Source organism: Rhinoraja longicauda, chromosome 16, assembly GCF_053455715.1.
Source record: "Rhinoraja longicauda isolate Sanriku21f chromosome 16, sRhiLon1.1, whole genome shotgun sequence".
Lineage (NCBI taxonomy): Eukaryota > Metazoa > Chordata > Chondrichthyes > Rajiformes > Arhynchobatidae > Rhinoraja > Rhinoraja longicauda.
The window spans coordinates 330465-346255 of record NC_135968.1 but is presented as its reverse complement, the minus strand read 5'-3'; the positions used below and the strand labels follow the sequence as shown (position 1 = coordinate 346255).

Below are 15791 nucleotides of genomic sequence, written 5' to 3'. Positions count from 1 at the left end.
GTTGGGAGGTGTGCCTGTAGATCCATGTGCCTGTCTAAAAGCCTCTTAAACGCCAAGTGGCGCAACAGTAGAATTGCTGCCTCATGGCGCCAGAGACCTGGGTTCCATCCTGACTATGGGTGCTGTCTGTAGGGAGTTTGCACGTTCTCCCCGTGGCCTCTGGGTGAGTTTTCTCCGGGTCCTCCGGTTTCCTCCCACATTCCAAAGACGTGCGGGGGAATTTTGGCTTAGGTGTAAATTGTAAATTGTCCCCAGTGTGTGTAGGACAGTGTTAGTGTACAGGGACCGCTTGTCGGCGCGGACTCAGTGGGCCGAAGGGCCTATTTCTGCACAGTGTCACTGAAGTCTAAAGCGCACGGGGTCTGCGGGAGCACCATCGGATACACACCAGAGAGAGACCCTTGGTGTGCGCCGAGTGTGGCAAGGGTTTCACCCGCATGTCCAGCCTTTGGCAGCTCCGGCGTGGCCCAACACTTCAATTCCCCCTCCCATCCCCAATCTGACCTTTCTGTCCCGGGCCTCCTCCATTGTCAGAGTGAGGCCCAGTGCAAATTGGAGGAACAGCACCTCATATTTTACTTGGGTGGTTTACACTCCAGCGGTATGAACATTGACTTCTCTAACTCCAGATAGCCTTTGCTTTCTCTCTCCATCCCCTTCCCCTTCCTAGTTCTCCCACTAGTCTTCCTACATTCTATCTTTGTTCCGCCCCCTCCCCGACATCAGTCTGAAGAAGGGTCTCGACATTAATCATCATTAATATGATTTTGATAAAACATTTTAGTTATTAAAACATTTATATGGCAACGACTAATTCATTGATCTTGCAATCTGTTGAAATTTCTTTAATCTGAATCGTTCAATTCAGATTTTATATTCACCCATTCCTTCTCTGCAGAGATGCTGCCTGACCCGCTGAGTTACTCCAGCGTTTTGTGTCTCCCTTCGATTTAAACCAGCATCTGCAGTTTTCTTTCCTGCACATCTTTGGGGTTCAGCCGAACCGACGCCAGGGGGCGCTGCGGGCGGCCGACCCGAGACGCTCCACTGCGGCCTCCGCCTCCAGGGGCACTGCAATAGGAGGAACAGAGGTGCTGCACCGCGGCCTTCAACCGACACGGGGCGCCTAGACCTCCTTCCCTCCCTCATTCACTCACATCCTACTCCTTGAGTAGCCGGCCGCAGCTTCGCCCTCGGGAAGGGAGGAGGGGGTGGGGGAAAGGACTCGGGGCCAAGCGGCAGAGGCTGTTTCCGACCTGAGCTCCCGGCGCTGAGCGAGCGGAGGCATCGTCCCGCCTCCCGATTGACGGACAGCGCTAGCGGCCAATGGGAGCAGGCCCCGCCTGCCGGACCCCAACGTCACAAAGAACCGTCCCCTCCAGGCGTCCGTACAATCAGAGCTGCGTCACCGCCCCCCCGGCGCAGGTGAGCAGGTCCACAGCCCAGCCCCTCGGACAGACAGTGCTCTCCGCCAATCGAAGCCGCCCATCCCGCCCTAGCAACGGTTGCCTGGGCGCGCCTGGCCAATCAGGGGCCACGTTCCCCCACAACACTGAGTACATTGTGAAACAATAGACAATAGGTGCAGGAGGAGGCCATTCGGCCCTTCGAGCCAGCACCACCATTCAATGTGATCATGGCTGATCATTCTCAATCAGTACCCTGTTCCTGCCTTCTCCCCATACCCCCTGACTCCGCTATCCTTAAGAGCTCTATCTAGCTCTCTCTTGAATGCATTCAGAGAATTGGCCTCCACTGCCTTCTGAGGCAGAGAATTCCACAGATTCACAACTCTCTGACTGAAAAAGTTTTTCCTCATCTCCGTTCTAAATGGCCTACCCCTTATTCTTAAACTGTGGCCCCTTCTTCTGGACTCCCCCAACATTGGGAACATGTTTCCTGCCTCTAACGTGTCCAACCCCTTAATAATCTTATACGTTTCGATAAGATCTCCTCTCATCCTTCTAAATTCCAGTGTATACAAGCCTAGTCGCTCCAGTCTTTCAACATATGAGAGCCGCCATTCCGGGAATTTACCTAGTAAACCAATGCTGCACGCCCTCAATAGCAAGAATATCCTTCCTCAAATTTGGAGACCAAAACTGCACACAGTACTCCAGGTGCGGTCTCACTAGGACCCTGTACAACTGCAGAAGGACCTCTTTGCTCCTATACTCAACTCCTCTTGTTATGAAGGCCAACATTCCATTGGCTTTCTTCACTGCCTGCTGTACCTGCATGTTTCCTTTCAGTGACTGATGCACTAGGATACCCAGATCTCGTTGTACGTCCCCTGTTCCTAACTTGACACCATTCAGATAATACTCTGCCTTCCTATTCTTACCACTAAAGTGGATAACCTCACACTTATCCACATTAAACTGCATTTGCCATGCATCTGCCCACTCACACAACCTGTCCAAGTCACCCTTCAACCTCATAGCATCTGCCTCACAGTTCACACTACCACCCAGCTTTGTATCATCTGCAAATTTGCTAATGGTACTTTTAATCCCTTCATCCAAGTCATTAATGTATATTGTAAATAGCTGCGGTCCCAGCACGGAGCCTTGGGGTACCGCACTAGTTACTGCCTGCCATTCTGAAAGGGACCTGCCATTTATCCCCACTCTTTGCTCTCTGTCTGTCAACCAATTTTCTATCCATGTCAGTACCCTATCTCCAATACCATGTGCTCTAATTTTGCCCACTAATCTCCTATGTGGAACCTTGTCAAAGGCTTTCTGAAAGTCAAGGTACACCACATCCACCGGTTCTCCCCTGTCAATTTTCCTAGTTACATCCTCAAAGAATTCCAGATTAGTCAAGCATGATTTCCCCTTCGTAAATCCATGCTGACTCGGAACAATCCTGTACTACTATCCAAATGCTCCGCAATTTCGTCTTTTATAATTGACTCCAGCATCTTCCCCACCACTGATGTCAGACTAACTGGTCTATAGTTTCCCATTTTCTCTCTCCCTCCTTTCTTAAAAAGTGGGACAACATTAGCTACCCTCCAATCTACAGCAACTGATCCTGAATCCATAGAACATTGGAAAATGATTACCAATGCGTCCACAATTTCTAGCGCCATCTCCTTAAGTACTCTGGGACGCAGACCATCAGGCCCTGGGGATTTATCAGCCTTCAGTCCCATCAGTCTACCCAACACCATTTCCTGCCTAATGTGGATTTCCTTCAGTTCCTCCGTCACCCTCGGATCTCTGGCCACTAGAACATCTGGGAGATTGCTTGTATCTTCCTTAGATCCAAAGTACCGATCCAAAGAGGCGTGATCATATATGATCATATTGAATGGCGGTGCTGGCTCGAAGGGCCGAATGGTCTACCCGCAATCATAATCTTATTTTATTAGCCAAGTATGTTTTGAATGGTGGAGTAGACTTGATGGGCCGAATGGCCCGAATTCTGCTCCTGTAACTTATGACCTTATTCAGGGAGAAACCTTGTCTCCGCGCTGGAGTCACACAAGTCTTGCACGCAGCGCAATTCCTTTTATCCCGTATCTGTGCACTGTGGACAAATCGATTGTAATCGTGTGTTGCCTTTCCGCTGACTGGTTTGCACACAACAAAAAAGCTTTTCACTGCACCTCGGTGCACGTGACAATAAACTAAACTCAACCCTCCCACCGCCAGGGTGCGCTGCGGCCTTCTGACCAGAGACGCTGCACCGCCTCGAGAAGGCGCTGCACACGGAGGATCAGAAGCGCTGCACTGCGGCCTCCCGCCGACAGGGGACGCTGCCGTCAGATGACCGGAGGGCGCCCAGACCTTCCCTCATTCACACACATTTACCCCCCCTCCCCCAGTGCCCGCACGCCCCGGGCTCCGGCTCTTCGGGTCGACGACCGCAGGAGCGCCCTCGGGAAGGAAGGAGGGGGTGAGGTAAAAGACACTGGGCTGAGCGGCGGTTGTTTGCTACCTGAGCTCCCGGCGCTGTGCGAGCGGAGGCCTCGTCCCGCCTCACGTGACCGGCGATCAGGACCCGCCCCCTCCTTACTGACGGGCAGCGTCAGCGGCCAATGGGAACGAGACGTAACGTCACAAAGAACTGGGTACCGCCTCCTCCCGCCAATCGGAACCGCTCATCTCATATCATCATATCATATCATATATCTACAGCCGGAAACAGGCCTTTTCGGCCCTCCAAGTCCGTGCCGCCCAGTGATCCCCGTACATTAACACTATCCTACACCCACTAGGGACAATTTTTACATTTACCCAGCCAATTAACCTACATACCTGTACGTCTTTGGAGCAACAAACGTCCCAGCAACGGTTGCCCGGTCCCGCCCCCCCGGGCCCCCAGCAGCTGCAAAGGGACAGACAGCATCTCCGGAGAGAAGCAATGGGCGACGTTTCAGGTCGAGACCCTTCTTCAGACTGAGTGTCGCAGGAAAGTGAAACGGGAGATATGGTCGGTGATGTGGAGTAAAAAGCTTTTACATCAAAACACACAAAAAAACAGGTGCAGGGGGTCGGCCCTTCGAGCCAGCACCGCCATTCAATATGATTATGGCTGAATCATACACAGGAATTTAGAAGGATGAGAGGAGATCTTATCGAAACGTATAAGATTATTAAGGCGTTGGACACGTTAGAGGCAGGAAACATGTTCCCAATGTTGGGGGAGTCCAGAACAAGGGGCCACAGTTTAAGAATAAGAGGTAGGCCATTTAGAATTGAGATGAGGAAAATCTTTTTCAGTCAGAGAGTTGTGAATCTGTGGAATTCTCTGCCTCAGATGGCAGTGGAGGCCAATTCTCTGAATGCATTCAAGAGAGAGCCAGATAGAGCTCTTAAGGATAGCGAAGTCAGGGGGTATGGGGAGAAGGCAGGAACAGGGTACTGATTGAGAATGATCAGCCATGATCACATTGAATGGCGGTGCTGGCTCGAAGGGCCGAATGGCCTCCTCCTGCACCTATTGTCTGAACATCCATAATCAGTACGCCGTTCCTGGTTTCTCCCCATATCCCTTGATTCCGTTAGCCCCAAGAGCTAAATCTAACTCTCTTTTAAACATCCAGTGAGTAGGGCCCTTGCACGGCAGGCGAGGTCACGACCGCTGACCCGTACTCTTGCCACGCAACACCTTCTGGAGTACAAGCGTTGTACTGGAGGCAAGCACTTACTGAGGCTGCCAGTACAGCGGGACCGTCTTCCGTCACAGCAGCCGTTGAATTGTCACAGTTTTTTGCCAGAATTCTGCCACAGAGATTCTGAGGCCAAAATTGCCACTAAACTTGCAATACCTCAGTCCCAACCAAAATTCTTTGTGAATGGCACCACTTAATTACAGTGCCTAATCACACCAGGCTGCTTAACTTCATTCCACTAAACTTAGTACAGCTATGGTGAAGATGACATTTAAGTTTAAGATGCTCTTTTGCTGACTGATGATAAGCCAGATACCAGCTGCAGAACACACAGCTGCTGTCTCTATGGAGTTTGTGCGCTCTCCCGGTGACCTGCATGGGTTTTCTCCGGGTGCTTGTTTCCTCCCACACTCCAAAGACGTGCAGGTTTGTAGATTAATTGGCTTCTGCAAAATCATCCCAAATGTGTGTAGGATGGAGCTAGTGTATTGGGTGTGAGTGTAGGATGGGCGATCACTGGTTGGGGAGGACTAGATGGGCCAAAGGGCATGTTTCCGCGCAATATCTCTAAAATCTAAACAATACCAGGTGACGACCTCCACCGCCGTCTGTGGCAATGAATTCCACAGATTCACCACCTTAAAGAAATTCCTCTTCATCTCCTTTCTAAAGACATGGGTGGGAAAGGCAAAGAGGGTTAAGGCCAGACGCAGGCATGTGGGACTAGCTTCGATAGGCATAGCTGTGTGTTTCTGTGCTGTGGGACTGACGGGGCTCAACAGGGTAGCAGTTTGATGCTTCAGCCTGCAGCGACCCAGGAGAACTGCGCTCCAGATGCTTCATTAGTTTGTTGTCCTGCACACCAACCGGGAGGCGATGAAATTGCCCGTTCACACGCAGCTGCCAGAAGAAACAGTACATACGGTGATGACAAAGGCAATATCCAATGCAGAAGAGTGCAAGATTGTGTCGAACAAAGCCCGGGGCAGCACGGACAAGAGGGGCCGAAGGGCCTGTCTCCCAGCAGGGCGAACACCGACGCTGACCTTGTGGAGTTTGCACGCTCCCCCCCTGTGGTGGTCTGGATGCGGGTCGGGGCAGGGGAGGCAAGCTCAGCCTTCCAAACCTCAATCCGAGCTCAGCCTTCCTCCCGCGCATCCTAGCCCCGACGGGCCGATTGCCAACACCATTCCTCCCCAGACAACAACTGAGAGGAAAAACACAGAAGAAACCTCTTCCAACCCCCCGAACCCCTCAGGGAATGCCCCTGCCCTGCCTTTGAAATCAAGCCTTCACAATTATGCACAATCAGTTAACATTTTTCTTTTTTTTAATATATACAGATGCTCCTTGACTTACGATGCTACGCCTTGCGATATTTCAACTTTACGGTGGTGCAAATGCGATACACATTCGGCACGGTAGAGTTGGTGCCTTACAGGGAATGCAGCGCCGGAGACCCGGGTTCGATCTGTGGGTGTTGTATGTACGGAGTTTGTACGTTGTCCCCATGACATGCATGAGTTTTCTCCGAGTTCTTCGGTTTCCTGCCACGTTCCAAAGACGTGCAGATTTGTAGGTTAATTTGCTTGGCAAATGTAAAAATTGTCCCCAGTGGATACAGGATAGTGTTAATGTGCGGGGTGATCGCTGGTTGGCGCGGACCCGGTGGGCCAAAAGGGCCTGTTTCCATGCTGTATCTCTGAACTAAACAAAACAAAACATTCAGCAGAAACCGTAGGTTAGGTGGCTAGGATGTTTGGTAGGTTAGGTGTATTAAATGGATTTTTGACTTACGATACTTTCCATTTACGATAGGTTTATTGGACCGTAACCCCATCGTAAGTCGCGGAGCATCTGTATACAGAAGATAGCTTATCACAGGAAAACACTGATTAATTGGGATACAACTTGGCTCCAACGGGTTAACGAGCAAAAGTCCTTGCTAAACCGCCACCGGAGTTTTGCGGTCATCCAAGGGCGGAGAGCGAGATTCCACCATTCGGAGTTGAGGACGAACGGTCGGGGGACGGGCTGACCAGCGAGAAGACAGAGGGATGAGGGGGGGGCTGTCGATGACTGGTCAGCTCGGACCTTGCATCCCCTCCCAAGAATGTACACCGCATTGTCGACAGGGCCAAGGAGGGCTGATATTGGGAACACTTCTCCATCCATCTCCCACCACTGATGGCTGACCTGCTGAGTTCTACCGGCACTTTGGAAGGGAATGGACAGTGGACTTGTTGGGTATGGACCCTTCTTTGAACTGATGGAGTCGGGGGAGAAAGCTGGAACAAAGAGATGGGGGCTGGACAAAGCCTGGCAAGTGATAGGTGGACACAAAATGCTGGAGTAACTCAGCGAGACAGGCAGCACCTCTAGAGAAAATGGGTGAAGTTCCACGGCGCAGTGTGACAGTAGGCTGGAGGAATGGTCAGATCAATGGGCGCTCGCCGGTGTGGACCCGCCGGCGTTCCAGCATGTGGTCCAGGCGGGTGAAGCCCTTACCACAGGACGGGCAGGGGAAGGGACGCTCACCGCTGTGGGTACCACAGGCTGGACAAGCGGGTGAAACCCTTGCCACACCCTTGCCACACTCGGCGCACACAAAGGTCTCTCTCCGGCGTGTATCCAATGGTGCTTCCGCGCTTTAGACTTTAGTGATGCAGTGCAGAAACAGGCCCTTCGGCCCCCGAGTCTGCGCCGACCAGCGATCCCCGCACACTAACACTATCCTACACACACTGGGACAATTTACATTTATACCAAGCCAATTAACCTACACATCATTGAAGTGAAGGAGGAAAGCGGAACACCCAGAGAAAAATCCATGCAGGTCATGGGGAGAACATGCAAACTCCGCACAGACAGCACCCGTGGTCAGGATGGAACCCGTCTCTGGCGCTGTGAGGCAGCAACTCTACCGCTGCGCCACTGGGTGTTTAAGAGGCTTTTAGACAGGCACATTATATACAGGGAATGGAGGGATATGGATCACTCTTTAAACACTTGCCTCGATGGGAAGAGCCGCTCGCCGGTGCTGCCGCAGCCCCCGCTGGCTGTCAAACGCCTCACCGCAGTACTGGCAGTCGTAGGGCTGGCCACTGGTGTGCATGCGCTGGTGTGACAGGGCATGGGACGCCATAGCAAAGCGCTCTCCACTCACAGGGCTGGGGATAGAAACAGACAATAGGTGCTGGAAGAGGCCATTCAGCCCTTCGAGCCAGCACCGCCATTCATTGTGATCATGGCTGATCATCCACAATCAGTAACCCATGCCAGCCTTCTCCCCATATCCCTTGATTCCACTAGCCCCAAGAACTCTAACTCTCTCTTAAATCCATCCAGTGATTTGGCTTCCTCTGCCCTCTGTGGCAGAGAATTCCACAAATTCACAACTCTCTGGGTGAAAAGGTTCCTTCTCACCTCAGTTTTAAATGGCTTCCCCTTTATTCGAAGACTATGGCCCCTGGTTCTGGACTGTCGCCAGCGTGCACCCGCTGGTGCTCCAGCAGCTTTGTGGAGCGGGTGAAGCCCTTGCCACACTGGGTGCAGGTGAAGGGGCGCTCGCCGGTGTGGATGCGCTGGTGCTCCAGCAGGCTGTAGGAGCGGGTGAACCCCTTGCCGCACTGGGCACAGGTGAAGGGGCGCTCGCCGGTGTGGGTGTGCCGGTGCTCCAGCAGGCTGATGGAGCGGGTGAAACCCTTGCCGCAGTCGCTGCAGGTGTACGGCCGCTCCCCAGTGTGCAGGCTCCTGTGCACCGTCAGTTCCGGCGATGACTTGAAACCTTTGCCGCAGTCGCTGCAGGTGAAGGGCCGCTCACTGCTGTGCACCCGCCGGTGCACCCGCAGCCCCGATGACTGGGGAAAGCTCTTGCCACAGGTGGAGCAGCCAAAGGGCTTCTCGCCTGTGTGCACCCGCCGGTGATCCCTCAGCCCCGACGACTGGGCAAAGCTCTTGCCGCAGGTGGAGCAGCCGAAGGGCTTCTCGCCCGTGTGCACTCGCCGGTGGATCTTCAGGTCATTCGCCATCTTGAAGCACTTGCTGCAGTCGGAGCAGCCGAAGGGCCTTTCGCTAGAGTGCACGCGGTAGTGCCGCAGCAGGCTGTCGTCGCGGGTGAAGCCCTTGCCACACTCCGAGCAGACAAAGGGGCGTTCTCCCGTGTGCGCCCTTTGGTGTGTCTCCAGCAGGCACGGGTACAGCCAGGCCTTGCCACACACGTCGCACTCATAACGCTTCTCCTTGTTGTGATCCGCCATGTGTTTCTCCACTGCCGCCAACCCCTCGAAGCTCAGCCCACACACCGAGCAGATGTGGGGCTCACCGGCACCCTGGCCGCCCTCCATGGCCGCTCAATGTTCACGTCCCCGTCTCTCTGTCCACAGCAACGGCTCCTAAACCCTGCAGGAGGGGGACACAGTTTAGATAGTTTAGGGAAACAAGCCCTTCGGCCCACTGGGTCCGCACCAACTAGCGATCCCCGCACATTAACACTGTCCTATACCCACGATGAACAATTTTCACATTTTACTAAGCCAATTAACCTACATACCTGTACGTCTTTGAAGTGTGGGAGGAAACCAAAGATCTTGGAGGAAACCCAAGCAGGTCACAGGGAGAACATACAAACTCCGTAGTCGAGATCGAACCTAGGTCTCTGGCGCTGCATTCGCTGTGAGGCAACAATTCTACCGCTGCACCATCTTGTCACAGAGGGTCAACAAGCTGGCAAACAGGACATTACTCGCACATATTGGGGGCGTTTATGGCGGAGGAAACCTTTTTTCTGGGCAGCACAGTGGCACAGCTGCTGCCTCACCGTAAGAGACCCTGGTTCGATCCTGACTATGGATGCTGTATGTACGGAGTTTGTACGTTCTCCCCCTGACCTTTGTGGGTCTTTACTCCAGGTTCTCCGGTTTCCTCCAACATTTCAAAGACGTTCAGGTTTGTAGTTTATTGGGCTTCTGCAAAATTGTCCCTAATGTGCGTGGGATGGTGCTAGTGTACGGGGTGATCGCTGGTTTGCACGGACTCGGTGGGCCGAAAGACCTGTTTCCGCGCTGCATCTCTAAACTAAACTAAACCAAAGAATGGTCTCAACCCGAAACATCACCCATTCCTTCTCTCCGCAGATGCTGTCTGTCCTGCTGAGTTACTCCAGCACTTTGTGTTTATTTTCTCCACAGATGCTGCCTGACCCGCTGTTACCCCAGCACTTTGTGTGTCTATCTTCTCCACATATGCTGCCTGACCCGCTGAGTTACTCCAGCACTTTATCATAGAGATATAGCGTGGAAACTCGAACCACTTGCCTGCACTTGGTCCATATCCCTCCAAACTGTCCTATCCATAGAAACATAGACATAGAAACATAGAAAATAGGTGCAGGAGTAGGCCATTCGGCCCTTCGAGCCTGCACCGCCATTCAATATGATCATGGCTGATCATCCAGCTCAGTAGCCTGTACCTGCCTTCTCTCCATACCCCCTGATCCCTTTAACAAAAAGGGCCACATCTAACTCCCTCTTAAATATAGCCAATGAACTGGCCTCAACTACCTTCTGTGGCAGAGAATTCCACAGACTCACCACTCTCTGTGTGAAGAAATGTTTTCTCATCTCGGTCCTAAAAGACTTCCCCCTTATCCTTAAGCTGTGACCCCTGGTTCTGGACTCCCCCAACATCGGGAACAATCTTCCCGCATCTAGCCTCTCCAACCCCTTAAGAATTTTATATGTTTCTATAAGATCCCCCCTCAGTCTTCTAAATTCCAGCGAGTACAAGCCCAGTCTATCCAGTCTTTCCTCATATGCAAGTCCCGCCATCCCAGGGATTAATCTGGTGAACCTTCTCTGTACTCCCTCTAACTGTTTCTTAAACATGTACCTGTCTAACTGTTTCTTAAACTATGGGATAGTCCCAGCAACTACTACCTCATCTGGTAGTTTGTTCCATACACCCACCACCCTTTGTGTAAAAAAAGTTATCCCTCAGATTCCCATTAAATCTTTTCCTCTTCACCTTAAACCTATGTGCTCTGGTCCTCAATTCCCCTACTCTGGGCAAGAAACTCTGTGCATCTACCCGATCTATTCCCCTCATGATTTTATACACCTCTATAAGATCACCCCTCATCTTCCTGCGCTCCATGGAATAGCGACCCAGCCTGCTTAACCTCTTCCTGTAGCTCACATCTCTCATCCTTTGTGTCTATCTTCTCCACAGATGCTGCCTGACCCCCCCCCCCCCCCTCGTGAGGCGGGTCCGGTTCTCCCTGAGGAGGGAAGGAGGCGTACGGTGGAAGCGTGGGAGGGGGAAAGGGGGTGAGTGGGAGGGGGGGTGGTGAGTAGGTGAGTAGTTGAGGGGGGGTGAGTGGGATTGGGGGTGAGTGGGAGAGGGTGAGTGAGTGGGAGAGGGATGAGTGGGGAAGGGGTGAGGGGGATGAGTGGGTGGTGAGTGGAAGAGGGGGTGAGTGGGAGAGGGTGAGAGGGGGCGAGTGTGAGAGGGGTGAGGGAGTTGTTGTGGGGGGTGAGTGAAGGATGGGATGAGTGGGGGAGGGGTGAATGGGGAAGGGGTCAGGGGAGGGGCGCCGTACCGACCTGGGGGCGCCGAGCATCCTGGTATCGGGTCGAACCGCCCGCACGACAGCAGCGTCTGGGTCCGGGAGGGGGAACGTGCCCCTGATTGGCTGGCCGCGCCGTGGCAACCGTTTCTGGGACGGGATAGGTGGCTGTGATTGGCGGAGGGCGCTGCTGTCCGAGGGGCAGGTCTGCGGCTTGACCAGTAGGACGCGCTCGCCTACGCCGAGAGCGTGGACGCGGCTCTGATTGGTCGAACGCCGGGAGATGGCGGTACCTGGTCCTTTGTGACGTCCTCACCAAGGAGGCGGGACTCGCTCCTATTGGCCTTTGGCGCTGCCCGTCAGTGGGGGGAAGGACCGAGGCCTCCGCTCGCTCAGCGCCGAGAGCTCAGGTGGGGAACGGACCCCCGTCGCCGCCCCCGCGTCCTTTCCCCACCCCCTCCTACGGCAGGCGACCCGAGGAGTGGGATGCGAATGAATGAGGGAGGGAAGGATGTCCGGGCGCCCTCTGTTCCTCCTCTGCAGCGCCCCCTGGCGGCGGGAGGCCGCGATGCAACGTCTCAGGACAGCCGGCCGCAGCGCCCCCTGGCGTCGGGAGGATTGAGTTTAGTTTATTGTCACGTGTACCGAGGTGCAGTGAAAAGCTTTTTTGTTGCATGTTAACCAGTCAGCAGAAAGGCAACACACGATTACAATCTGAAGAAGGGTCTCGACCCGAAACGTCACCCATTCCTTCTCCCGAGATGCTGCCTGACCTGCTGAGTTACTCCAGCATTTTGTGAATAACACGATTACAATCGATCCTTCCGTAGTGTACGGATACGGAATAAAGGGAATTACGCTGAGTGCAAGACTTGTGTGACTCCAGCACAGAAATGAGGTTTCTCCCTGTAGAAGGTCATAAGTGACAGGATCAGAATTAGGCCATTCGGCCCATCAAGTCTACCCCTGACACCCTTATCTCGGTTCACAGAATGGTAATGAGCCAATATTTGGAGAAGAGGGAGGTGCAACGAGACCTGGGGGGTGCTTCTACATTAGTCACTGAATGTAAGAATGCAGGTACAGCTGACAGTGAAGAAAGGTAATGGCTTGTTGGCCTTCCATTGTGAGAAGATTTGGTTTAGGAGCAAGGAGGTCCTACTGCAGTTTTACAGGGCCTTGGTGAGACTGCACTTGGAATATTGTGTGCAATTTTGGTCTTCGAATTTCAGGAAGGATATTCTTGATATTGAGGGAGTGCAGCATAGGTTCACCAGGTTAATTCCCGGGATGGCGGGACTGACATGGTGAAAGAATGGGTCAACATGGCTTAGACGAAGGGATTAAAAGTACCATTAGCAAATTTGCAGATGATACTAAGCTGGGGGGTAGTGTGAATTGTGAGGAAGATGCAATAAGGCTGCAGGGTGACTTGGACAGGTAGTGTGAGTGGGCGGATACATGGCAGATGCAGTTTAATGTAGATAAGTGTGAGGTTATTCACTTTGGAAGTAAGAATAGAAAGGCAGATTATTATCTGAATGGTGTCAAGTTAGGAGGAGGGGGAGTTCAACGAGATCTGGGTGTCCTAGTGCATCAGTCAATGAAAGGAAGCATGCAGGTACAGCAGGCAGTGAAGAAAGCCAATGGAATGTTGGCCTTTGTAACAAGAGGAGTTGAGTATAGGAGCAAAGAGGTCCTTCTACAGTTGTACCGGGCCCTGGTGAGACCGCACCTGGAGTACTGTGTGCAGTTTTGGTCTCCAAATTTGAGGAAGGATATTATTGCTATGGAGGGCGTGCAGCGTAGGTTCACTAGGTTAATTCCCGGAATGGCGGGACTGTCGTATGTTGAAAGGCTGGAGCGATTGGGCTTGTATATACTGGAATTTAGAAGGATGAGGGGGGATCTTATTGAAACATATAAGATAATTAGGGGATTGGACACATTAGAGGCAGGAAACATGTTCCCAATGTTAGGGGAGTCCAGAACAAGGGGCCACAGTTTAAGAATAAGGGGTAGGCCATTTAGAACGGAGATGAGGAAGAACTTTTTCAGTCAGAGAGTGGTGAAGGTGTGGAATTCTCTGTCTCAGAAGGCAGTGGAGGCCAGTTCGTTGGATGCTTTCAAGAGAGAGCTGGATAGAGCTCTTAAGGATAGCGGCGTGAGGGGGTATGGGCAGAAGGCAGGAACGGGGTACTGATTGAGTGATCAGCCATGATCGCATTGAATGGCGGTGCTGGCTCGAAGGGCTGAATGGCCTACTCCTGCACCTATTGTCTATTGTATTCGCTGGAATTTAGAAGGATGAGAGGAGATCGCATAGAAACATTAAATTGTGAAAGGATAGGACAGGGTAGATGCAAGAAAGTTGTTCCCGATGTTGAGAGAAGTCCAGAACCAAGGGTCACAGTTTAAGAACAAGGGGTCTGCCATTTAGGACTGAGATGAGGAAAAAAATTATTACCCAGAGATTTGTGAATCTGTGGAATTCTCTGCCACAGAAAGCAGTGGAGGCCGATTCACTGGATGTTTCCAAAAGAGAGATAGATTTAGCTCTTAGGGCTAATAGAATTAAGGTATATGGAGAGAAGGCTGGAACAGGGTAGTGATTGTGGATGATCAGCCATGATCATATTGAATGGCAGTGCGAACACATGACCATCACGAGGGCAGGGGGTTAGAGAGGGGGAGGGGAGTGGGGGGGGAGGAGGAGGTGAAGGGGGGAGGAGAGGAAGGGGGGAAGGAGGGGAGAGGTGGTGAGGCAAGGGGGTGAAATGGGGAAGGGGGATGCGGGCGGTGGAAGTGAGGGGAGGGTGTGGGGGGGTTGAGGAGGCAAGTGGGAGGAGGAGGGCCGCACCAACCTGGGGGTGCCAAGCATCCAGGCACTGCGTCGAGCCGTCCGCCAGCCAGCCGCTCTGCGCTGTGACGTAACCCCGCCCTGCACCGTGACGTATTTTCCCCCCAGCACATTGTGCCTATCTTTGCAGACACAAGGAACTGCAGATGCTGGTTCGTACACAAAAAGACACAGAGTGCTGGAGTAACATAGCAGGTCATGGAGCATCTCTCGTTAACGTGGATCGGCGACGTTTCAGGTTTGCAGAAAGGTCGTGACCCAAAAAACGTCGCCCATCCCTTGTCTCCAGACGCTGCCCGACCTGCTGAGTGACTCCAGCACTCTGGGACCTTCTTCCCATTATGCATGCTGCCCCCCCCCCCCCCACGTGACTCTGCGCCATGGCAGGGGCGTTGATGTCATGGCGCCGGGCTTGCTGATGATGTCACAGTGCAGGGCGGCACACGAGTTGGCGGTGCCCGGATGCAAGCACACATGTTAGTAATGTCCTGTTTGCCAACTTGTTGACCCTCTGTGTTCCCTTCCTGCAGGGTTTAGGAGCCGTTGCTGTGGACGACGAGACAGGGATGTGAGCGGCCATTGAGGGGCGGCCAGGGTGCCGGTGAGCCCCACCCCCATCCACTCGGTGCACGGGCTGAGCTTCGGTGGAGGACCACATGACGGGGCCCAACAAGGAGAAGCGTTATGTGTGTGATGTGTGCGGCAAGGCCTGGCAGCAGCCGTGCCAGCTGGAGACCCACCAGCGGGTGCACACGGGAGAACACCCTTTCGACTGCTCCGATTGCAGTAAGACCTTCAAGACAGTGCAGGACCTGAGGAACCACCGGTGGGTGCACACGGGCGAGAAGCCCTTGGGCTGCTCCACCTGCGGCAAGAGCTTTGCCCAGTTGTCAGGGCTGCGGCAGCACCGACGGGTGCACAGCGGTGAGCGGCCCTTCGACTGCTCCGACTGCGGCAAGACCAAGACCGCGCAGGAGCTGAAAATGCACCAGCATGTACACACCGGCGAGATGCCTTTCACCTGTTCCACCTGCAGCAAGAGCTTTGCCCAATCGTCGGGGCTGAGGCAGCACCGGCGGGTGCACAGTGGTGAGCGGCCCATCACCTGCTACGACTGAGGCAAAGGCTTCAAGTCGTCGCCAGAACTGAAGGTGCACCGGCGCCTGCACACGGGAGAGCGGCCGTACACCTGCAGCGACTGCGGCAAAGGTTCCAAGTCGATGCCGGAGTTGAAAGTGCAC

At 53.4% G+C, this 15791-nt stretch overlaps 2 protein-coding genes and 1 pseudogene across 7 annotated transcripts in view; 1 reads left to right on the top strand and 2 right to left on the bottom strand.

Annotated features, from left to right (window-relative positions):
* The window catches only part of LOC144601040 (uncharacterized), a 17602-nt pseudogene extending 16010 nt beyond the window's left edge, over positions 1 to 1592 (bottom strand). Inside the window, exon 1 of the transcript XR_013548226.1 lies at positions 1158 to 1592. The product of XR_013548226.1 is annotated as an uncharacterized LOC144601040 (transcript). The remainder of the gene's footprint in view (positions 1 to 1157) is intronic.
* The window catches only part of LOC144601026 (uncharacterized), a 20184-nt gene extending 8089 nt beyond the window's left edge, over positions 1 to 12095 (bottom strand). For 2 of the 3 annotated variants that reach the window (XM_078412951.1, XM_078412952.1), the window contains exons 1-2: positions 11728 to 11826; positions 8552 to 9526 (exon numbers count right to left, since the gene is read on the bottom strand). In XM_078412951.1, coding sequence (XP_078269077.1) covers positions 8575 to 9471 — 897 coding nt within the window. In that variant the 5' untranslated portion in view covers positions 9472 to 9526; positions 11728 to 11826 and the 3' untranslated portion in view covers positions 8552 to 8574. Of the gene's footprint in view, positions 1 to 8551; positions 9527 to 11727; positions 11827 to 11983 lie in introns of those variants that run through there. The other variant, XM_078412953.1, reaches the window with a different exon arrangement.
* Positions 12069 to 15791, top strand: LOC144601037 (uncharacterized). 3 transcript variants are annotated; one of them, XM_078412973.1, is made up of 2 exons: positions 12069 to 12339; positions 15081 to 15791. In XM_078412973.1, exon 2 carries the CDS (start codon positions 15207 to 15209, stop codon positions 15666 to 15668), a length of 462 nt encoding a protein of 153 aa, XP_078269099.1. In that variant the 5' UTR covers positions 12069 to 12339; positions 15081 to 15206; the 3' UTR covers positions 15669 to 15791. The 3 variants fall into 3 exon arrangements, with proteins under 3 accessions (XP_078269099.1, XP_078269097.1, XP_078269098.1); XM_078412971.1 differs by lacking the exon at positions 12069 to 12339 and adding an exon at positions 12510 to 12685; XM_078412972.1 differs by lacking the exon at positions 12069 to 12339 and adding an exon at positions 12510 to 12770.